This window comes from Micromys minutus (genome assembly GCF_963924665.1).
Source record: "Micromys minutus genome assembly, chromosome: 13".
NCBI classification, from domain to species: domain Eukaryota; kingdom Metazoa; phylum Chordata; class Mammalia; order Rodentia; family Muridae; genus Micromys; species Micromys minutus.
The window spans coordinates 42,539,504-42,564,070 of record NC_137982.1 but is presented as its reverse complement, the minus strand read 5'-3'; the positions used below and the strand labels follow the sequence as shown (position 1 = coordinate 42,564,070).

At 42.0% G+C, this 24,567-nt stretch overlaps 2 protein-coding genes and 1 pseudogene across 3 annotated transcripts in view; 1 reads left to right on the top strand and 2 right to left on the bottom strand.

Annotated features, from left to right (window-relative positions):
- Window positions 1–1,634: 1,634 nt before the first annotated feature.
- Window positions 1,635–11,766, top strand: SPC25 (SPC25 component of NDC80 kinetochore complex; the record flags this gene model as incomplete). Its single annotated transcript, XM_080928266.1, has 7 exons — window positions 1,635–1,668; window positions 2,488–2,640; window positions 2,746–2,811; window positions 6,680–6,826; window positions 8,967–9,071; window positions 9,477–9,575; window positions 11,642–11,766. Exons 2-7 carry the CDS (start codon window positions 2,502–2,504, stop codon window positions 11,764–11,766), a joined length of 681 nt encoding a protein of 226 aa, XP_080784392.1. The 5' UTR covers window positions 1,635–1,668; window positions 2,488–2,501.
- A 3,999-nt stretch (window positions 11,767–15,765) lies between these two features.
- Window positions 15,766–17,065, bottom strand: LOC308429191 (tropomyosin-like; annotated as a pseudogene). The gene is made up of 2 exons: window positions 16,978–17,065; window positions 15,766–16,492 (listed from the first exon to the last, which is right to left on the bottom strand). The product of its transcript is annotated as a tropomyosin-like (transcript).
- A 1,172-nt stretch (window positions 17,066–18,237) lies between these two features.
- NOSTRIN (nitric oxide synthase trafficking) overlaps window positions 18,238–24,567 on the bottom strand; it is a gene marked incomplete at its 3' end in the record, with an annotated part of 49,764 nt that continues 43,434 nt past the window's right edge. Inside the window, exons 13-15 of the mRNA XM_080927060.1 lie at window positions 23,877–23,991; window positions 21,853–21,942; window positions 18,238–18,374 (exon numbers count right to left, since the gene is read on the bottom strand). Of these exons, the coding sequence (XP_080783186.1) occupies window positions 18,238–18,374; window positions 21,853–21,942; window positions 23,877–23,991 (342 nt within the window). The remainder of the gene's footprint in view (window positions 18,375–21,852; window positions 21,943–23,876; window positions 23,992–24,567) is intronic.

Here is a 24,567-nt window from a genome sequence, read left to right as displayed (position 1 = left end):
CAAAAGTAAAGGCTTTTCACAGCAAACTATGTCTAACTTTTAAAATCGTTAGAAGAATCTCTCTCTCTCTCTCTCTCTCTCTCTCTCTCAATATCTCTCTCTCTCTCTCTTTCTGTATGTATATTATTGTGTTTGTCAGTCTGATGAGATACTTTAGTGGTAAAGAACACTGACTGCACTTCCAAGGACCTGGGTTCAATTCCTAGCACTCACTTGGTGACTCACAACCATTTGTAACTCCAGTTGCAGGGGATCTGATGCCCTCTTCTGACTGTCAAGGGCATTAGGTATTCACATGGCACACAAGCAAAACATCTGCACACATAAAATAAACCAATAAGAAAGAATTGTGTTTGTTTGGGAGCAGTATGCACATGTAAGTGTGGGTACCCATGAGACACTTGGGTGCTGGGAACCTAACCTAGGTCCTCTGTATGTGTTTTCCAGCCTCCTCTATGACCCCAGAAAAGAAACTGAGTTCCAGACATACTGTGATGTGTTAAATGATAAAGAGAAGGATGATAACGTGTCCTGATTTCATAAGTCTTGATTTTTAGTTCTTAGGGATAACATAGCTCAGATCTGGTAGCTTAATCGGATTGTGTTTGGATGCTTAAAGGCAATCAAAGAAAACAGTAGTGTGGTCTACAAGCAGAGGGTTATTTTCAGAAACAATTATCATAATCAAGGATGAAAATAACAATAAATTGATATTTTAATATTGACTACCTCTAGTTCTCTTACTTTAGAGGGCATATTCTCAATTTATCTTTCTCAGTTTTACAAAGAAGGAGGCAAGTAGCATCTGTTTCAACTGTGAAGTTTTCTTCTAACAAACCCTAGTTTAAAATCTTTACTACTTTTTAAATTATGTGCTTAATAACTTGGTATCTTCTATCTGTCTATCTTCAGGGAGCATGGACTACTTTTGTAGTGCTCTGGTCCCATTCGGTTTGAAGTTCTGCAAGATCCGGAGCATGTTTTTACCAGTAGGCCTTAAAGTTAACTTCTGAGGGATTGGCGGCATGGCTCAAGGTTGCAGAGCGCCTGGAGGAGATCCGATTGCAGATGGCTCATAACTGTTCCAGGGCATGCCCCTTTCTGTAAACACATATACACATAAAATTAAATAAATAAGTTACTCACAATAAAGCAATGTTAGAAAAGCTTGGGAAATTCAAACAGTAAGTTTCAGTAAATAGTTCCGTAACTTTCAGGATATTTCTGCCTAATCAATCATAACTGGAGTCTGTTTAGGAGGATTTTCCGTCACTTCCAAAATAAAATGGGTGCAAGAAAGAGGGGTGTATACGTCATAAAAGAATGCAGTTGAATTTCAGTTTTTACATTTTTCTTTATTCCGGGGCAAGCCCTTCTTGCTATTTCACTACAGACCAAGCCAAACTCTGTCTCAGAAAAAAACTACGAATCCCAGAATGCCCCGTTCCGCATTTGTCCGCGAGAATTCCGCAGGCGGATCTCAACTAATCCTCGCACGGAGAGGCTGCGCTGCCAGCCAATCAGAGGACAGAGTTGACAGGCGGGTAAGCAGCGCGGTCCAGAGTTTGAAATTGAAAGGCGGCGCGGCAGGCAGAGAGGCGACTGGCAGAGGAGCCTTGGGTTGGTTCCGCCGAACGGGTGGAGACGGCGGCGTTCCTGGCCGCTCAGGTCTGGGAGCCGTTTGAAGGGCGGTGGGGCTTAGTCGGTCGTACGCGCGCGGTGAGGGAGGCCGGACTGTGTCTGCAGAGCCCGGAATGCCGGCCTCCGCTGTTAGCCGCGGGGTTCGGGTTCCGGCGCTGGTCTGTCCCGCCCCCTTCTCCCCTCTTCCGGCCTGCCGAGGGAGGGGCTGGCCAAGCAAGGGGTCCGATTCTGAAAACCGACTCTGTTGGTCCCCCAACTTAAGAGTCTAGGTTTCCTTGCCTAAGAGCAGGTCCTGAGGAGAAGCTGACTAACGCCTGGGTCCTGTTAAACCATGATTTGAAAACTTCATGCAACCTGTTTTGATCACTCTCCCCTCCCCCCCACCTCCCTTCTTGCTGTTTCCCTCAGAACAGATCGATGCATATCCCCTACAGTTAAGCCCACACTGGCTTGGATTATCCTGTTGCTAACTACCGGACTGTTAATGGGTTATTCTATCTTGTTTTATTAGGATCTGGCCTGGAGCCCCCTATGTTCCCCGGCTATCCTTGAACTTAAGAGACCTTGCCTCCGCCTCCCCAGTGCTGGGACTAAAGGTATTTAGTCCGTGGCCTGTTGTTTTTAATTAATTTAGAAAAGGTCTTTTGTATATCAGGCTGGTCATTACTTCAGATTCTCCTCTCCCCAGCTTCCAAATGTTGGAATTAAAGTCTGCTGTTATGCTAGCTGAGTTGCTGAAATATTAACCATTCTGAGGCAAAGTCAACCTGAAGACGTAAACTCGAAAATGTGGCTTATTTGGCGTCAATGACAATTAAAATACAGTATGTGTGCTCTGTTTTGCAGCGTCTTCAGTCACTATGGGTGAAGAAGAACTGGCCCTCTTCGATAAAAGCATAAATGACTTCGGGGATAGATTCAGAAACAGACTCGGTGACAATCATAGTCAGGTGGTGGGACTTAGAGATGCCTTCAAGGACTCCCTTAGAGTGCTTTCAGGTACTGCCTGCACTTAACTCCCGACTTGCGGATTTTGCTGGTCTTACTCATTTTCTACTGTTATGTCAGCGGAATTAAAACATCTCTTTGTAATTTGTCTTTCAGAAAAGCTGTCTATGAAGTTAAAGGAAGAAGAAAAGATGGCTGAGATGATTCTGGAATATAAAAATCGTATGTGAAAAACTATAGATTAGCTTTTAGATTGAATTTATTGTGACATCTTAAGGAAGGCAGTGTAGTAAATGTTCATACATTCACAGTCATGCGTAGACATTCATCAGAATTCTGTTCCCGGGAACTGGAGAGATAGCTCTGCTCAGCGGTTTAAGAGCAATGGCTGTTCTTCCAGAGGATCCGGGTTCAGTTCCTAGTACCCACATGGCAGCTCACAACTGTCTGTAACTCCTCTTTCAGGGGATCTGACACCCACACAGAGACATATGCAGTCAAAACACCAGTCTACATAAAATAAAATAAATTATTTTTAAAAAGATTCTGTTTCTGACACCAGCTTAAAGTTGAATATCTTTGCCCCGACTGAAACTACGAATATTTTTTTCAGTAGTATTTTTTGAATGCTATATGAATGGCATTTTATATGTATTCTGTCTCTTTTTATTTAGGTAGTAAAGGGTAGCCTTTAAAAAAACGTTTGTTTTCACATTGGAAATTTCAGCCAAAGAACACGGAGTTCCTCAGGACTTGGGGTCTGGTTAATGCTCTAACCATCATTTTTACCACCATTCTTTTTCTGTTATTTCTGTGGATCTCCATATAGTTCCGTAGTGGGTCTGTATCTTTTATTGAATTCTTACACGTAAGCCGTAAACCTAGAGCCAATGGGTCGAACCTACATAGAGACATTTTGTTTAGGGGAGCCATGTTTTAAACACTATTAAACCGGAATGTCCTTGCAAAACAGTGCGTGTGCGCGTGTGTGCATCCCCTGCACACACACATACCACTATGGTGAAGAAATTACAGTTTACTCAAGCTCAGTGAATATTAGATTGCTCTTGCCCTATATTAAGGAGACAGTGCATAAGGCCTAATTTTATATAGTTAAAATATATTGTACTACTACTTGTAATAATGGAATGCATACCACATGAAACAGACTCTGGGGGCTTGATTGAAAGAGTTGCAGAATATTTAATAACTAAGCCTAAGTTCCATACTCTAAGCTGCTTGCACATTTTGACTCAGGCCTCACGATAAGATGCCTAAGTTCTTTTGTTGCCTTTCTTCCTTTCCCTCGTTCTTTGTTTTTCTCTTTCTGTCTTTCTTTCCTCCCTTTCTTTTTCTTTCCTTCCTTCCTTCCTTTCTTTCCTCCCTTTTTTCTTTCTTTTCTTCCTTCCTTCCTCCCTCCTTTCCTTCCTTTCTTTCTTTTTAATGAGAAATCTTGCTTTGTTGGTTAGGTTGAGATAGGGCATCACTTTGTAGCCCAAAGAAAGACCTAGGCTGGCCTGGATCTTGTGGTCCTTCTCAGTTCTTAGCTTTGAGTTCTAGGATGACAAGCACTACCACACTTACTCTTCATACCCTTGTTCTTGCTTAAGAAAGAGTCAGACTCTGTAATAGCATCTCAGTCTTGAATACATTTATATAACCGAGGTTTAACAAGGAACGTTTGCATCAAATGGGAATTATTTTACATGTATGTTGAATTTTGTAGCCTTTCTCTTTGTTTTTTACTCAGATCTATCACCTTTATGGTTAGTTTTGTATCTATAACTGCTGCTCTTCAGGTTTTAGATTTCATTTTGTGTTTTTAAGTATTTAGTAAGTACAAAATTTATTTAGAATAGTACTGCTTAAGGAGTAACCTACCCTTTGGTATGTTCATATTTTTCCTGTTATACTAACTTCCTAAATACCCCACCATTGCTTCCGGTGTCCTTGCTTTCCTGAGTTGGGTACCAGTTTTTCAGTAGGTCGCTAGGGTCAAGTGTAGGTAGTTCTTGTTGGTTTGACAGGGTCTGTGCCTTTCCTGTTCTCACTGTGTATTGTCCCATGGCTTTACTGTTTATACTCCTTAGACTGTCTGGTGCTTACTCCCTGTGTCCCCTGGGCCTGCAGTAATGTCTAGACTCTGGGAAGTACTGACACCTTCATAGTATTTAGAAGAAAAACGATTCCATCATCCCCACCCCGACCCCAATCCAATTCAGCTGTGTGTTTTAGGCAAGTTGTAGTTTTTCCTACAGAGCCCACTTTCTTGATGTGGATTGCTTAGTTATACATGATACTTTGTATCTGTCATTCTACAAATACAGTCCAATCTGTACATCTAGTTTAAGAAATAGTAGCAGAGCTAACTCAGGGGCACACCCTTAGACTGTTTGGAAGGTGGCCATAGGAGCAGCCAAAGTTCAAGACCAATTTGAGCAACTCAATAAGATCCTTGGTGCAAGATAAAATTGTTTACAGTGTAGGGAGGTGTCATTTGATGGAATGGTTGTGTTCAGTTAGCGTGTATGAGGGCCTGAGCTTAATCCTGCTAACATAAAGCATTCATTATGAAGGCCGAGTACTAAATTTATATAATATGTTTTCCCAGTACTTGTCATATAATAAATTTTCCAATATTTTATCTACATTGTATTCTACCATATTTACTTTTAGCGGATTTTTTAAACATAAGTTTAAAGATTTTATTTTGTTTTATATATTTATTTGCTGCATATATCTTTGTGTAATACATATCAGTGGTCAGAAGAGGGCATCAGATCCCCTGGAAGTAGAGGTACAAATGGTTGTTAGCCTCTATGTACGTGCTGGGAACTAAACCGGATACTCTATAAGAGCATCAGGTGCTCTTAACCCTAAACCATATTTCTAGGTCTGGATTTTTTTTTATTTTTTAATTTCTTGGGGAGTTTTGTATAATGTGTGGTTTGGTCATATTTATTCCCCACCCAGCTTTTCTCAGACCACCCAGCCTCTCCTTCCCAGCCCACCCACTTACAACTGTCTGTTTAAGGCCTTCAAAACTATGTGCTGCTGAAACATTTGTGGATTTGTGGTCTTCGCTGGAATACGGTCTTTACCAGGGGCTAAGTTAATATTTTGTTTTGACTTGGGGGCTCATAAAGCACAGGCTATCTCAGACTTTCTCTGTAGCAGAGGATGACATTATCTTCCCGCCTCCCCCTGTTGAATGCTGGGATTACAAGTGTGCACCATCACAACCAACTTATGGGTCACTAGGAATCAAATCTAGGGCTTCCCACATGGTAGGCAAGAGCTCTACCACCTGAGTTACACCCCAAGTTGCATATATTAGTATTTTATTAAGCTTTATGATAACACTTTAGAAAAATAGCCTTATTGTGTGTGTGTCTCTCCATGGTACATGTCAGAGGTCAAAGGACAATTTATAGGAATTGGTTCCTTTCTACCCTGTGAGACTGAATTTTAGTCATCAGGCTTGGCAGCACGAACCTTCACCTGCGGAGTCATTTCATTTGTCCTGTCACCATATTTTTCAATAAAATTAGCTTATATGGCTATTGGTGAATGGAGACATGGTGATGTCTCTGTTTCGGTTTCAGAACTATGCTACTTTGTAAGATTTGACAATCTTATCACCATTCTGTCTTTAATATATTCCAGAAGAACTTACAAAGCATTAGAATTAGCTTTCTTCACAGCACCGTGAAAAGCTGTTATGTAGAGTTGGACTGTCCTCTGTGGTTGACTTTACTAAGTACTTTCAACTGCAGGAATCATAATCTTCTGATTTTCTATTTTGTTCATTAATTTGGTTTTTCAGTTTTAGAAGCATTTTTCATCTTAAAGACAGCTAATGAAGCAGATTCTCTTTTAACATTTACAATTTTGAGTCATTAGAATGTGTTCATTAATCATAGAGGCCAAAGAATCGTGAATTTGAGGCCATCCTGTGTTTACATATGTTCTGTCTTCAAAATAAAACGTGAAAACAATTATTAATCTTCAGGAAGTTGGCAGTTTTGTGTTTTTCTTAATTATATGTCATAGACTAGGACATATATTTAATGTCACATGTTTCTTGCAGAGCTCTGTAAGCAGAATAAGCTCATTCAGGAAAAGAAAGAGAATGTGTTAAAGACGATTGCTGAAGTAAGAGGCAAGGAGCAGGAGTCGGAAGTGCTGACCGCAAACATCCGGGATCTTAAGGAAGAGTATGCTAGGAAGAAGGAAAGTAAGTTTCTGTTTCATTTACAATAGTGACTGCATTTCACAGGCCTGATGGTTCCTAGTTTGCATCTGGCTGGCTCTGCTTTGTGGCTAAAGTAGAAAACACTTTAGGGCGCAGATAGACCAGCATCTTCTGTTTAAAAGGTTTTGTCCCACTTCAATTACAGCCAGACCTTCATGTCATTATTACTCTGATTGTAACTAAAATTGGACAAAGCCTTTTAGTCTCATGTAGCCTGTCTGGTCTCAAGCTTATAAGTAAGGATGCCTTCACCATGCCATATCCGTGTTGAAGAATCCTTTTAAGGACTTAAGAACATTTGTTGACCATAACATGTCAGCCAGGCAGTGAATGCTCAGACTTAACTGGTGAAAGTACCGAGAGTACGTGACTGCAGAGCTCACCCCTAAAATGCCCATCTGTATCACACGCACTCCTGTCAAGGCCCAGGGGTGGCATCACAGAGGAGTGACAAAAGGAATGGAAGAGTGCTATGGAACAGTTTCGTTGGGACGTCATGGCCAGTGTGCTTACCCGAGTACGTTTGTGCTGTCAGCATATGATAGGAAGAAGGGCACATGAGACCTCACTCTTCAAAGACTATTGGCAGAGGAATTTTAATCCAGCAGTGTTGCTGCTCTGGCAAGGGATCATCCAAAGACCTGTGTCTGTATAATCTGGCTGGAATGCAGACATAGCATACATCTTTATTCCCTCTGGTTTACAGACACGCCTTTGGTACCTTTATTCCCAAACAGTGAAAGTCGGGTTAGTTTGTAGAAGGAAGCATCCATGTTTGAAAGTGATGTCTAATTGAGGGGCAGACAAAGTGATGAGTCAGAGAAAGGATACACCCAGCTCTCATGAGAACATACAGGAAAGAAAGGACTTAATAGAAGAGAACAGCACAGAGTCCGAGAGGAGGCAGTTTTCTTGGAAGAGTTGAATTAGTTCAGTCAGTACAGTTTGTGGAGTCCAGTTTAGTTCAGTCAGCTGAGGCATTTGAATTAGGAGGCAGTGCAGTGAAGTTGAGTTTGTCAGTGAGCTCATGCAGTTCTGTGCAGGTCAGCAAGGGCAGTTGAAGCCAGAGAAGGAGCCAGAAAATTAGGACAAATTGCCAGAGTTAGAGGCCAAGTAGAACAATTCAGTGAGAAGGTGAGAGAAACCAGATTGAGGAGTTTGAGCCAGACCAGCTGAGTTAAACTAGTCAGCCAGAGTTCAAAAAGAGCTAGAAAGGTTGAGTTTATTCATCTAAGGCTCTGAGATGACAGTTGAATCTGGGGAATAAAAGATACTATTGACATTGTTGGCAGCGGAGAGTGTATTTACTATCTTCAGTGGTGTAGCTGCCAGTAGTACGTTGCCCATGCCCCAATAAATAAACTTCCACCCTTGCTCCTGCAGGAAACTCAGTGGGGCTAAATTCAGAAAGTATACACACAGAGAAGACATGGAAGTGGGGGCTGGGAGGGCACCTGTTGGGAAGAAGCAGTTTCAGCAGGAGCAACATATGGGCTGAGACAGGGTAATAGACGTAAAAGAATGAAAGTGAGGGGGGGAGGGAGGGAGAGTGAGGTGTGTGTGTGTGTGTGTAACTCAATTGGATTAAAAAAAATACCCTTTCTGTAAAAACTTTTAGAGTACTTTATTTAGAAAGGAGACTTGAAAATAGCAGTTTGCTTGGTTAAAGCTCTTTTACGCAGCTCGTATCCAAGACTAAATTGTGAGCCTATACTTCTCATCTGCCATCTATTAGTTAAGGATATTTGTTAGTTGTAAACCAGCATGGGATGAGGCTGATTTCTCATGGAAGCACTTATGCCTAGAGGAGGAAGGCATTTCTCTCATGAAGCAATTAGTATATATTTGTCTAGCCAGCAAACAACAACAGTAATATAAAGGAAATCTGTTTCTAGGCTTATTATACAGATTTCTGCCCTGATTATCTGTATCTCAAACATTTTTTTTTCTTCCATCTTGAACAGAATCCCCTTTTATTGTGTTAAAGTTAGAAGTGAATAAATATAAACAGATTGATACGCCTGGCGTAACTTTTTAGAAGTTTTCAGGTTTCCTAAAATTAATTGAATAAGCCTTAAAGTGAGAATTATCCAAAATATTCAACACTTTTTTTAAATCGTAGGCATTTCCACTGCAAACAAAGCTAATGAAGAGAGATTGAAACGGCTGCAGAAATCGGTGGATTTGTATAGAGATCGCCTTGGACTGGAAATTAGAAAGATTCATGGTAAGTTTATGTTCTAACTTATGTAGAAGATTAGAAAGGGGGTATCTAGAGAAGAGAAAAATCTAAGGGGTATTTTCAACCAAACTTATCTGGTTAGGTTTTTAGAAAATAGGCCAACATCCAATCTTTTAATCATCTAAAAGTATTATTGCTTTATTTATCCAGTATCTAATGAAGGTTTGACATGGTTGTCAAAAAAAAAAAAAAACCAGCAACAATGAAGCAAGCAACACTTACTGGTTAAGGTACAGAGCACATATTTACCAAAGATAGGGCAGTGTGTGTGTTCGCGCATGCACGCACGTGCCTGTGAGAATGTGTATGCATCCATGTGAAAATATCTCCACTAAGAGCCTTGGCCTCTAAGTATTCTCATATTAAATGGTTTATAATTTCTTTCTTCAGGTGATAAGTTGCAGTTTATATTTACTAGTATTGACCCTAAGAATCCTGAGAGCCCCTTTATGTTTTCCCTGAGCATAAATGAAGCTAAGGAATATGAAGGTAAGAATCTCTTGTGTCTAAGATCTGAAGCCTCAACTGTCATTTGACTCTTAAGGAAAATTGTGTTTGCACAAGCTCTTTTCAGTGTGGCTTCTTGAAGTAACAACCTCTAAAGGATGTGAGTGTAGTTTTGCCACATAGATGTATTTGGGACCCTAATAAGTAACATCTCTCCCAGATGACCTAGCATCGTGGGGGCTAAAACCTCTTGAGACCAAAGTTAATTGTATTTCATGTGCAAATTTGGTTATCCTTGCAGAACTGAGAATGGTAATGTGAATAGCTCATTGTTACTTTATGTAAAATAATCAAATGTGGTAATTTACTTTCCACCAGTTTTTAAAGTTTTTCTCCTAAAAAGTGCCACACATGCACAATGCAAGTTAGTTACTGACTCTGCAGCAGGTCAGAGAGCCTTTAATTTATAGGGGATATATGTGATTGCTAGCAATGTGAGCACTAAGCAAATACAAGTATGTTTGTGCTTTTTAAATTCTCCTAATCCTTTATATAAATAAACTTTAATTTATTGGAGTTCATAAAAGTGGTTCTCAAGTCATTACACCTGTGTAGTACTTTAAGGCATTTATAACTGGTAGATAGATGCTCAGCATGCTGGTTGGCCCTCTGAGGCCCTGGCAATTCATTGTCTTCCTATAGGATTCAGATTTTGAGAATCTCATCTATAAAATATTTGAGAATTTTCTCTTTAATAATTGTGTTTCAATCAAATGAGTACTAGGTGTTAAAAAGCAAAGACTTAAAACTATTCATTTTCTTTAAATTATAATTATTGGTACATTGTCTGTTTATGATGGTTAATGTTAATTATCATCTTGACAAAATGGAGAGTCACCCACCTGCTGTGAGGAATTACCTTGACTGTGTTAATTGAGGTAGGACAACCTTAGCAGTGGATGATGCTGTTTCCTGGCTGGTAGAGAGGGGGAGCTGAGCAGGAGCAGGCATCCATTGCTCTCTATTTCCTGATCACCAGTGCAAGATGAGCAGCTGCCTGGTGCTCCTGCTGCCTTGATTTCCCCAGCATGGTGGATTTACCTCTGAACTGCAAGCCAGAACAAGGCTTTTCTCTTAAGTTGCTTTTGTCAGAGTATTATAGCAACAGGAAAGAAAACTTAAAGACACGGTGTTTGATAGTTGATTAAAATAAAACTCACAAATAAAATTTGACCCAAGTACTCTGCTATTTCTTTGTTGTGGTCCTGTCCAAGCAATCTCTAAAGACAGAAAGCTAAGTTCTTCCTCCTGATCAATGGAGGTGATTAATGGTAGAAAGAGCTGGCTCATCCTTTTGGCACCTCTCTCTGAAGATTTGTTCTGTTGTACCTGCATGTGCAACTGACACAAGGACTATGACTGTGACCTTTGTCTCATTTAATTAGTAGACTCTGAGTACCACTCTTGGAACAGTAACCACATTTTCCACTGACTTCCATCTTGCATATTTCATCCCCAGATCATAAATTACTAAGAATTTTCATTGAGGCCAAGTATGGTGGTTCTTGCCTTCAATCCCAGAACTTAAGAGGCAGAAGCAGATGGATCTCTGTGAGTTCAAAGGTTGTCTGGTCTATTGCAGGCCAACTGGACCTACATAGGGAGACCATGTCTCAGAAAGAATTGGCATTGAAAGTTAAGTGTTTTTCCATACTGTGGCAAGAAACTAGGTGTCCAAGTTTGCACAGGAAATGATGTTTAATAGTTAAAACAAGTGTACATAAGAGAGATGGTAGAACTAGCACTCAGGTGTCACTCCGCTCTCAGTCCCTTAAATACCATGTTTCAAATCGGGATTGTAGTGCTTACAATTTGAATATTTAGGTATTAGACAATGGAAAGTGCTAAAAGATAACTGGAATTCAATATGCTCAGAGCGTTTCAGTAAAGTATAATTGTCGTTCTGACCAACTGAGAGCCTAAGTGGAAACACTTATACACAGACAGACAAAGACACACACACAGACACACACAGACACACACACACACACACACACACATATATCTTGCCCCCCCCCCCAGTTTAAATTATCTTTGTTTTTTTCTAGTGTCTGACTGTTCCCCTCATCTTGAATGCCTAGCAGAATTTCAGGAGAAAGTCAGGAAGACCAACAACTTTTCAGCCTTTCTTGCCAATATTCGGAAAGCTTTTATAGCTAAGGTTCATAACTGATGGGTTTGTTCTTTGTCATTGTATATATCCTGTAGGAAGTCTCATTTATTGACCCTGTCATCCTTCACTATTCTTGTGTGGTGTGAAAGAAACTAGAATACATCATCACAAACCATGCCTCTTTGATGTAACATTTGTGAGCTGAAAACAGCTAAGCAGCGGCATAGTTAGGAAAACTTGGCCCTCCCCCAGTCTGCCTAAACATGGGACCTAGGTTTTAGAGGTGTCTAGCCCTATACCCACAGAGAAAGGCAGAAGTTAGTCGCTTACCACTTCAGTCATGGCACCAGAGGAATTGACAAGCCTTCATTAATTTATTCCTGTAAATATGTTCCTGTTAATTCCCCATCTGTGGAAGTGAAAAGGCAGATCTGTTTTGTCATGTAAAATCTTTCTGTTCTCTGTTGAAGATGCCCTGTAAACCTGACACAGCCACTGTTTGTAGTTCTCCTCTGTTGGTGTTCTCTTGTACAGTGTGCACTGCATGTGCTAATAAACTTGGATGTTTTCTCCCAGTCTTTGTAATGTCTCTTCAGTATGACTTTACGAGGATCGAAGAGAAATGCTTTCCTCTCTCACAGGGAGTCCTGCGTGGCTGCTGTAGAAGGGAAGGTGTGACACAGTTCCCACCCCTGGAGTAGAACCAGCAGGGTGTGGGCTCCGTGAGTGTTGGTGGTTGCTAGGCTTGAGGCTTGTTTGTATAATCATGTGCTTAATTTACTTTATGTTCCCCCTTCTGGAAATATTCTCCCTGCCAAGGTTATCGGGAATGTCCTCTCTGCCGATGTAAATGACTCCATGATAATCAGAGATGAGACATTGGGAGTCTAGGAGGTGAGGTGCGTCTAATGTCCTTAGCAAAATGGTAAATGCTGTGACTTTCAGGATAACCTTTATGGCTGTGGGAAAGAACTCTAAAAACGTGTGTTCAAAAATATAAGCAGGATTTCTCAACTGTGTAAAATATACGGATGCAATATGGATTATATGAGGGATTCATGGACCTAAAAGAACAAAGGCAGCTGCATTAATGAGCTAGCTTGTCAGAAAGATACAAAGGCAGGCAGATTTCTGAGTTCAAGGTCAGCCAGGAACGGAGCAGGTTTAGGCCCAGATGTAGTAGGAATGGTAATTTCAGAATGGGATCCCATCCAGCTGGCTTATTATCTGAGCTATCTTGATGAGCTGTCTGGAGAGCCAGCAGGACCAGACCACAGAGCTGTCAGCTTGTATACCAGGATTGACTTCAAGTCATTCTTTACCCCTTTCCAAGCTGAAGCTGTTCCTTGACAGACAGGTATTCCTGTAATGATTTTTATTAAAATCCTAGGAGAAAATTGGTAGGGTAAAACATGTTCTTTAAAAAATGAAACAAGAATTAATGAGATGGCTCATTGGGTATAAGTACCTGCCACCAAGCCTGATGACCCAGGTTTAATCGCCATGACCCACATACTAGGAAGGAACTGACTCCCCAAGTTTGTTCTCTCCCATCCTTGCCGTTGTGGCATGTGTGCCTGCATACACACACAGCTTACACTTTGAAATGAAATGTACGTCCTTACAATTAGTTAGGCTTTATAAGTTAAACACAGTAAGGTTGACAACAATAACTGTTTTGGTCCTCTAGGAGAACAGAAACTGCACCACAAATTATAGAGACTTGCTGGGTTGGCTTATATGATTGGAGATGGAGTCGTCCACTAGTAGCTGTGTGCACACCAGAGATTCCAAGAACTTAGCTCTTTAGTCCCTGAAACTGGAAGCCCCAGAAAAAAAGTCAGACTGGGGAAACTTTGCTATTTAAGGTTGCAGTTTCTGAGCGTAAAATGTGGTCAGTGAAGAGTTGGCTCGGTCTTTGTTGCTTGTAGTTCAGGTTGTTAGTGGTAATAAAAACTTCTGACATGAAATATGTACACATATTCCACTGCTTATATTAACTAACAGCCTAGTTAATAGTTTAAGAGCATTAATGTTAAACTGTATTCTATGCAGCAGACTTGCATGTATTTTTAATTTTCACCTAGTGTTCTCTTAATTTTATCCTAAATCTAAGAGGTTCACTCAGTTTGTCAGCCTGGAAATTCTTGTTCTGATTTAAAAACAAAAAGTATGTTAAAACCGGTCTGCTATAGCAACCTATACTTGTATTTTATTTATTTTACAGCTCTAGTATTTCATTGGAGCAGGTAGACCCCGGACGATAGCATATGCCCCTTATAGTATTTCTTTGAAACTCTAATACCCTTCATCTGGCAGATTCCAGAGTTTATATTCTATGAAGCATGGCATGAATCTCGGATCCAGATTTAAAATGACAAGCTGTGACTTTTGACCTGGGCACCCATCCTTCCTTATTATGCATTAAAGGGGAAGCTGAGTCCAGAGAGGTGTGGGGTCTGACCATGAGGAACCATGGGAGAAGAAACTGAGCTTGTAACTCAGAGTCCCAGGACACTCTGCCTTCCTCGGGCTGTCTAGAGGATACTTTTTAAAAGCCAGAAGAAAGGGAGTACACTAAAGGAAGGAAAGGACACTTTAAAAAAGACTACATATCCCAGGTGCCACAGTGGTTTTCAGCAAGGTTCTCAAACAAGAAAGCTGTTTGCATTCCCAGCACTACTGATTTAAAAAGAAAGGTTCCTCTCTGAAAAGTTACTCCCAACCACCATTCTCCTTACTTCCTGTGTACCATAGTCAGTTGCTACATTTTTTTTTTTAAATCCAAAGCTCAGTGGAGTGATTATAAATTCAAACTGCTTGTTGCCCACGGCCTGTTATTCAGCCACCTTTCTACCCTCTGAAAGTTGTCGCAAGTGCTCCAGTGAGGATTAAAACTTTGGGCAGTTTCTTCTTTTGATGGTATACTCTCTAAAGGACTGCTAAATATAGCCACTCAACAGGCAGAGGCAGGCAGGTCTCTGAGCTTGAGGCCAGCCTGGTCGACAAAGAGAGTTCCAGGATAGTCAGGACTACACCTAGAGAGCCTGTGTCCAAAAAGCAAAAAGCAGTGCCAACTAATACAAGGGTATGAAGATGGACTGACTGCAGGGAACGGACATGAAACAGGACATAAAGCTAACTGATTCCTGGTTCTAACTCAATTGTAGATTTTGGTTTGTGTGGGTAAGTGCATAAGAGTTTTTTTTTTTTTTTTATTTAAATTTTTATTTATTTATTTATACATAAGCTATTCAAGATCTCTCCAGCCCTGACTGATACAAAGCACAATGAGGTGGCACTTCAGAGACAGCAGCTTCAGGAAAGGGCGATGAGATGCCTTCCATGTGGCTAATCAGGGGCACAAACATAATTCTCCTTCTCTGTCTCCCCTGGGGCAGGTGCACACTAAGAGGTCACCACAACACTAAGGGGCAGCATGATCTGCTTTTGAGCGGTTGGGAAAGGGGTGGAGCTGAGACAAGTCTGGGCTCAGGGCTGGGGCTGAACAGTAGCCCCACATGCACGAGGCCCTGGGAGGTGGGGCATCTCAGACGTCTTACTGTCTTATTTGGTCAGGTCTGATGGAAAAAGTAAAAATTAAGTGTTAAGTTGTTCAAAGATATCAAAGCTGAAAACCTTCACAGCCCGGAAGGGGTTTTGTTTCTGGCTAACTTCCTGGAATCCCTCTGTTGATTGGCTAAGGTTTGGTGTGGAGCACTGAGGTCTCCCACAGTGGAGCCTGCCTGGGCTCTGCTGGATCTCAGTAAGGCAGGCCCATTGCTGTGTTTCTCCTCCACGGTGAGACAGCAGCCGTTAGGCTAAGATGTGCTGCTCCAAGCTGCAGAAGTGCTTGGCATGTTAAAAATGATTGTTAAGATAAAAAGGATCACACTGCATATCCCAACTGCACTGAGGACACTGCGTTGTGCTCCCATTCCTTTAAATATTGTTCCCAAAGGTGTTCGGCCCCTCCAGCTGAAACTCTGGGAAGAGGCTGACACAGTTTTATGAAAAACACAAGAGGGGTAGAGGGGGTGTCAGGAGGGAAAGCAGCCTTCAGTTACAAAGATCAGTCCTCAGTTTCAAGGTCAGCTTCCAAGAGGCTGGCAGAGTCAAGGTCAGAGGGAGGAGCGGCCGCAGGGCAGGGATGGGGGAGGTCTGTATCTCATTCAGGTCCAGCAGGGTCTGGTCCAGCATCCTTTGTGTAGAGAGATGCACCTCTTTGGTGCCCTTCAGCTTATCTTCCAAGTTATCAGTGGTCTTTTCCAGTTTGGCTACTGATCTTTCAGCAAACTCAGCACAGGTCTCTGCCTCCTTGGGTTTATCAGTAAGAATCTTTATTTCTTCATACTTGTCTTCTTTTTCAGAGTTCTTTGCTTCAGCAGTTAGACACTTCAGGTTCTGGTCCATCCGTCTGATCTGCTCATCCATCTCTCTGCAACGGGACTCTGCCAGCTCAGGCGTTCCTCCGTGCGTTCCAAGTCTCCTTCAATAACCACCAACTTACCAGCCACCTCTCCATACTTCCTGTCTGCCTCTTCTGCAGTGTGCTTTGCTTTCTTTAGCTGGATTTCCTGGAGTTCCTTCTTCATCTTTCAGAGCCCAGTTGTCAATCACCTTCATACCTCTCTCACTCTCATCAGCAGCCTTTTCTGCTTCCTCTGCTTCTGCAGAGCAGCGGCAAGGTGCTCCTGGGCACGGTCCAGCTCCTCTTCAACCAGCTGGGTCCTGCGGTTTAAGGAGGCCACCTCAGCTTCTGCCTGCTCTTGGGCCGCCTTTCTCCCTCCACCACATAAGACAGATTAGATAGTGAACATGGAAAACACAACGTGAAGCCTCCTGGATTCTATTCTGGAAACCTAACTGCTGAGCTGTATAGACTGTGGGTCTGCTTAACTTTTGTGTGTGATGTTTTCATTTACTTGAAAATATTTTGAATAATAAAGTTTATATATATACATATATATATATATGTATATATATATATACGTATATATACATATATATATATACACACACACACAATCAACAAAGAACAATTTTGGCCTGCTCTTCTGGGTTTTAAGTTCTGTTTCATATAGCAAATTTTTGCTCAAATTTTTTGAGGCTTACTATCTGTATCAAATATTAGTTATGTTAATATTTAGTTATGTGTTAGATCAAAGTGTAATAAAACAACATTAACAAGTGGTGTTTCCTGATTTGAAATTTTCCATTATAAAAAAACTGAGTTAAAGGGGGGCACAGGAAAATAATGAGGATTTTAACGAATGCAGATATGAAGGTTCTGAAGGACGTTCAGGTCGGCAGAGAATGGACTTGACCAGCACTGCCGCCGGCACCGTCTGTTACTCATCTTAGTGTGTGATCTCCATTTCCTATAAGCTGCTACCACAACCTGTCCATTATACACTGCCACCCTTTGGGGAATTTGCTTTCATTCTCTAGCTTTTCTTATAAAAGGGCGTTTTATAAAATGTCCCATTTTAGCCTGTAATCCGAGAATTTTCGAGGCAGAGTCAGAGGTAGGCAGATCTCTGCACATTCAAGGACAACCTAGTCTGCATAGTGAGTTCAAGATCAGCCAAGAGTATATGGTGAGATTCTGTGTTAACACACACACACACACACACACACACACACACACACACACACACACACCACCACCACCACCACCACCACCACCAACAACAACAACAACAACAGGTCCGTTTTGACAGGGAATATTGTGTTCTGCTTCTTACTCAAACTAGGTTCTTATTGGTATTTCAGTTCCTCTTAGTAGGAAGATGCTTAAGGTTTTCCTTCCACAATGACTCAATTTTCCAATTGGCAAAAGAAGTTTCCACAAAGAAAAAGCCTCCTTACTCTTCCAATTTGCTTTTCCTCCGGTCCTAAGCAGTCTCTGGCTTGCATTTGACCTCCCTAGAGCTATTGGCGGTGGGCAGGGACTGATGAGAAGTCACTGCCTCCAAAGGTTCCGGGCTCTGGTAGAATTTCATTGTGCCCTGCGATCTGCGGAGGCTCTAGACTGGCCTTCTTGTATCACGGCCCCTCTTTAGCCCGGTGGACTTTGGGGCCTGGCTCCTGATCTTCTGCTTTCCAACGTGTGTCTCTTTGCCTGTATCACTGTTAACTCTGACTTTGGCCTGTGTTCTTGCTTATTTTCTAGGCTTTGCTTGACCCCTTAGTGACCTGCTGTGTCTAGTTGCCATCAAAAGCTAGACATAAAAAGGCACCTAAGTCTTACTTCTTGCATGCTTGCATGATACCTGTCTCCTCTTTGTCACAGGCAGACCATCTCTAGCTTTTAAACGTTAGAAAGTCTAGGAACCCATAAACTTTTTGTCATATTCAATCCAACTGTCTTTTATTTGACTCTGTTTGAAGTTAATAACCCCATGGACGGAGCACTATGAGATGCAGGCAGGTCTCTACCACCCACTACGTAAGAAAACATTTGCGAAGAGGATAACTTCCTCTTTTGTTTACAGGATGCGCAAGGCCACCTGTGTGTCCTTTCTTGTTTCATGCCTGTGTAGCTGTGTTTCCAGCCTTCGGAGGCAGCTCCTCCACATAGGCAGCAGGAAAATGGCCCTTCTTCCCATTTAAAGAGCCGTACCACCATCCTTCTTCTTTCTTCTCGTGTATGGTCACGATGTCGCCTGTGAGGATGCACACTGAGTTAGACAAGGTTCTGGGTAGCTCGAACACATGCCAAGTAAGAGTCGGTGAGAGTTTTTAAGAACAGCCTGTATCTGGGGAACTACTTGGCAACATCACGTCCTGCACTTGATTCAGGCGAAGCAAAGTTTACCGAGCACTTTGCATTGATGCAGCCACAACACAGAGACTGCTAGCAAGAGTGAAACAATGAACCACTGTGCTGTGCTTAAAGTGTGCATAAAAACAGAATCCTGGTAGACTTTTACAGCTGGCTAGCTCTACAGTCGATAGGTCGTCAGCAAACTCTTTCTTGCTGTCCATATCTTAAGGGGCATACTGGTGGCCGTGAGAGTTTAAAATAGTTCATTAGAAGTGTGTCTTTACTTAGAGCTTTTCTTAAAAATTTGATAACTCCCTGCGTCACATCTGCATTCAATTTTGGCGATTTCACATAGAAATCTAGCCTCCATTAATTTAGATAACTTTAATAAAATATCAATTTGGAGATTCTTTTTAAGGAAATAATTAAAGCTGAGTTTCTTATACAGTTCTTACCTAATTTTCTATTTCCCTTTTATGCCCCTTTGCCCCTGGGAGAGCTGGCCCCAGATCTGAGGGAGCGGGAGGGCTGTCCCTGTCCCTCACCAGCTGCAGCACTTGGGAGAGCAGGCCCTGCACTTCACACAGTAGAGCTGACACAGGCTGGAAGGGCAGAGTGAGCAAGGCCCAAGTTTGTGAGCATGGGAGAGCTGGTCCCACAACTTGTCTGCTCTGTGGTGATGAGGGAGAGATGACCCACCCCCTTCCCACCCGTCACTGGCTGGAGCATTCAGGAGAGTGGGTCCTGATGAGCAGGCCTCCAGGGTTTGAGAACAGGAGTGCTGGCTCTGCCCCTTGCTGGCTGCAGCACTGGTGACCTAGCCTAGCCAGGGCAGTACTGGAGACATCATCCTGGTGGTCTGACTCAGCTACCACTCAGAGCCAGATCCAGGGCTTTGAGTTGCTCTACCCCAGCATCTACCCCATCTATGAACTGCTTGAGTATGTGAAGAGGCCGGTCCTGCAGATCCAAAGCTTCAGGGTCTCTATGACACAGGGCAACCGGATATAAAAGAGGGGTCCTTGTGAGGATCCAGTATTGGTAGTATAGCAGAAGCCAGAGGCCTCTAATCAGATCAATGACTCACTGTAATGAATATTTGCAAGTAAAGAAGTGTGGACAAAAGGGCACACTGTGGGACACACTGTGACACACTACAGCTTCCACCATTAGATTTTTTTTTCTTTTGGTGGGGAGGTTGCAGGGTTGGAGGAAGGGTTCAACCTTCTAGGGGACAGAGACAGGAGTGGGATTGGGGTGCACGATGTGAAATTCACAAAGAATCAATAAAGTGTGTGTGTGTGTGTGTGTGTGTGTGAGAGAGAGAGAGAGAGAGAGAGAGAGAGAGAGAGAGTTAGTTACTATGTGATCTTAGTAACCTTAAACTTGAAGGGTGGACCAGCAAGCATACTTTGGTTAAGCCTCAGGCTTGAAAGAATTCTATTTCTCTGTTACTGTTTGTAACAGTATCCCCCTAAGGGCCTGTGTGTTGAAGGCTTAGACCTCAGAGGGCTGTGCTGTTAAGAGAACAGGGTGCTGAAGTCATCAATGCATCCCTAGGGAATAGCCTATTCAAAGATCCCTTTGCAGGAAGTCCTTGCAAGGCTTGCCCTGGAAGGGCATCATTTGTCCCTAACCCCTCCTCCTCCTGTCCCAGGCTTGCTGTCTTGGACAGCTTTTCTCCATTGTTACAACCTTCAGCTATAAAAGGTTCAAGTAGCCGCAAACTTGAAAGACGACAGCCAAACAAACTGAAACTTTGGAAGCCAGGAGCCAATATAACCATTTCGTTTCTTTTCATGAACTGTTTTTCTCAGGTGGTTTGTCTCACAGCCCTAAAAAGCTGATTAACAAGCTGCCTCTTATACATCAAAGTAGAAACACCCACTTCAGGATCCAACATCTGCGTGACGTCACTATCGTCACGTCCGGCCTTTGCTCACGCTTGCTTAGCTTTGGTCTGAGGGCAATGGTGGTTGTCCTTCTCTCCTCAGCCATGGTTTCCTGTTTCTTCTTATGTGAGCTCATTCTGATTTTGCCCCCCCCCAACAGTAGCTTGTTTGATGAAATTAAACAAATTCAGACAAATGATTTGAAATTATATTGTCAGTGTCTCCTAGCCTCTGATGTTTCATTGAAAAGAACTACTTAAAATATAAAGCAAAACAGGCTTTATAGCCAACAGACAACAGATACAAGCAAGATAATTGTTTACTGTAAACTTTGAAACTTAAACTCAGGACACCCAAATTCTTGAGTAACCTCTTAGAAATATATATATATATATATATATTCATATATATATGAATATATATATATATATGAAAATTAATAGCCTGGAGAAACCAAGCCAGGAATTAGGCAGTCCCCTCTAGGGCAAGCATGCTGGATTCGTGGTGCCTCGTTCTTCCTAGCTATAAAACAGGAATGAACAATATCTGAGGTAATAATTGAATGATATGCTTGCCACACTGTCTGGCACACAGAAACAAGGAAGGAGGCCGGGAGTGGTAGTGCTTGCCTTTAATCCCAGTACTTTGTAGGCAAAGTCAGGTGGGTGGCCATACCCTGGTCATAGGTCATAAGCTTTCTCTTATGGCATAATTCTTTTTCATGGGCACATTTATCAGTCTCTATGCCTTAGCTTGGACATGCAACTGAGATACATGAAGAAAGTGGAGGCTGGATACTTGTACTTATGTAAGAATATTACTTCATATAGTCCACCAGAAAACACTTCCCTGGGAAATGTGTCTGACACAGAGAAATCTGATCCTTTAGAGTGACTCTCAGATTTTTTTTTTTTGTTTTGTTTTGTTTTGCTTTCTGAGATATTAGGGACAAACATTAATCTGGGCCATCAATGGACTTAGATTCTAGAACTCTTTTCACACTAAGGAAGGAGGCATTACTTCACTTTTCTGCAATTCTACTGTATGAAAAACAAAACTATAGAGCTATCTCTCCAATGAGTCCCATTCTTGGTGTCCTGCTTCCGTATAGCGCCGTGGTTGAGGGCATTACTGAGTTCTGAGTTTAAACCCTGCTCTGCCCATACTCGTGATTTTAGTCAAAGTACTTAACCTTTCTGTGTTTTATTCTGCTCAGCTATAAAACAGGAAAAAGTAATGTCTGCCTCAGGGTTCTGTAACTAATAATGAAATGAGATGCTTGCAACAGTGTCTGTCACACAGAAGCATGAAATGACCATTAGCTGTCATTAGGTGAGCCTTAGTTTTGAGCTCCTTTTATCTCTGTATTCTGACTGTAGACCTCAGCCAGCAACAGCTTAATACTGTCCTGATAAGATAGGAGTGTATTCACAGGAGGGATCTCAACAGGAAAAAGAAACTAAAATATTGGAGGACATGTCTTACCTTTTTCCAAATTTAACTCATCATCTTGTCTGGCTTGGAAAGTATATAAGGCTTTGCAAAGATGGTTGCTGCCTTGGGACACACCAGAGCCTAGATATTTAGAATAAATTAGAGTTACCATGATGATGTCATAGGCAAAATGAACATAATCAGTGTTGGGATTCTGTAAACCCCACCCCACAGTTACCTGGCAACAGCCAGGTAAGCTCTGCCCCAGTGACCTGACACTATAACAGGGGTTGCTTGCCCCTCCTCTCTCTTGGTCTCTTGCTCTCTTGTGCCCTTGCTTGCCCCCCCCCGCCCCTCCTCTCTCCATTCCCTCCCCCTCCTCCACATGCTTATGGCTGGCCTTTGCTTCTCTACTTCTCCTTCTCTCTCTCTCTCTCTCTCTCTCTCTCTCTCTCTCTCTCTCTCTCTCTCTCTCTTTCTTCCTCTACTACCCTCTTAACTCCCCTCCCCATGTCCTGAATAAACTTTATTCTGTATTATACCATCATGTGGCTGATCCCTCAGGGGGAAGTGATTCCCAACATGGGCCCCCCAGAGGCATCTCCCTTCCCCCAGGCCTCGCCACACCTCCATGGAGCATTTCCCCCCTTCCCCTTCATCTCTTTCCTAACACTGGTGCTGAAACCTGAGGCATCTCTTTTCTTTCCATCAGGATTCTTTGTTTAACAGTATGGTGTGTAGTTTAAATTTTCCCAAGAATTTTATAATAATTTTTACATACTATCTATTCACTAGGTCAATAAATATCTATCGCATACCCAACATGTATATAAATTATGCACATTATATAACCAAAACCCAGACTGTAACTCAGAAAATAAAATTCTGGAGAAAAACTTCCTCATGTACTGATAACAACCATGGTAATTTAAAATTATTTCCTTTCCACACGAACATAGTCTGTATCGTTAGGTAATGTGTCTAGCAGCTACATTTTCCTTTTTAAAACACACCAGACTTGCCATTCAGGTGGAGCTAGGGAATATTTGGAGTGTATGCTTATCAGCATCTCTTGTTGCTTGGGGAACTGTTTCTCAAAAAAAAAAAAAAAAAAAAAAAAAATTTCACCGGTATCTTTTGAATAGATTATGTGGACCTCAGTGCCTTAGGTTTTACTACAAATCTTTCTGGCTCATTTCTAATTAAAAAAAAAAAAAACCTGGGAGATAACAGATAAAGGTTTATAGTTGGGGGACAATGGCCTGTGTGCATATATGTGTGCATGTGTGTGTGTGGTGGATTTGGTCTAATGCTACAAATATTATGTTAATTTGGTCCCCAAAATTGCATGAAGAAGCTGCACATCTGCACATCTACATGGAGGGACCTCGCTGCCAGCTGGTTTTGATTGGTCAGTGAAGTTGCTGGCAGCTAGTGGCTGGACAGGGGGACAGAGGCTGCTGTGCCAGGAAAGGAGTAGAGGCCACACCAGAGAGGGGCAGGACAGAGTGCTGGGGTCTCAGCCCCAGAGGGCGTCAGGTCTGGGTGGAGCAGCCCCGACAGAATATAGGTTTTAGTTAATATCCGCGGGGAGAGTGTTAGCAATGCGGAGGTTTGGAAGAGGCCCAGTCATCAAGCTGTTTAAGACTTATCAAAATATAAGGCTACGAGTGTGTGTGTCTTTCATTTGAGAACCCAGAACATGGGGGTGGGCAGTGAGGAGCTCAGCCACCACTGGGATGATTTGAGTAGAGTTATTTGGGTTTGACTATGTATGTATGTATGTATGTATGTATGTATGTATGTATGTATGCATGTATGTGTACCTGTACATTCGTAACTTCTCATGTTATAAAGTGATTTTCCAGCCTGCACTCTTTGTGATTCCTTCTTACCTTTATTTTTCTACACTTGGAACCAAAAATACAGATGTTTAACAAATTCATGACTCTCGACCAAGAGGTAAAGTTATTTTTGATAAATATAGGCAAATGTAGGTTGGAAATTGTATTTCAACATAGAGATGAGATGTATCCATAGGACACAGCTCATAATTATTTTGGGCACTGGGTTACCTGGAGGTGAAGAGCTTGGGTTGTTCTGCCCACCCACAGGTGCTTTTCTCTCAGCTTTCTCTAATCTCTTCGTCAAAAGAGGCCGGGATATTTTCACATAAGTATGAGAGTGCTCCTGTTCAAATAGGTTTTTATAGAAAGAAATTTTAAACAACTGTGTTATAAATATTCATGAGACATTGTTTTCTCTAGGCCATTTTCCTTGGGATTTATGTGTGCATTTTTTAATAGGGATGATGCATACATAAGCAAAACATTTCTTAAAACCGTCTGTGTTTAAGTTTTCTTGTTCCAAAGGCAAAATATTTTCAGAATGAGATGATTATTGTATTTCATAGTCCACATTTCTATTTGGACCTCTATGCCTGGGCCTAATAGAAACATTCGTAGCAATAACTTTGAAGTCTGTTTAACGGGCCCCTGTGTTGGTTTGTGATGAGTGGCACTCTTAGAAGGTATGGCCCTGTTCAAGTCAGTGTGGTCCTTTTTGGAGTGGGCATGGGCTTTAAGACCCTTATCCTAGCTGCCTGGGAGCAGGTATTCTGCTAGCAGATGAAGATAGAACTCTCAGCTCCTCCTGTACTATTCCTGCCTGGAAGTTGCTAAGTTCTGACTGAACCTGTGAACCAGCCCCAAATAAATGTTGTCCTTCTAAGAGTTGCCTTGGCCATGGTGTCTGTTCACAGTAGAA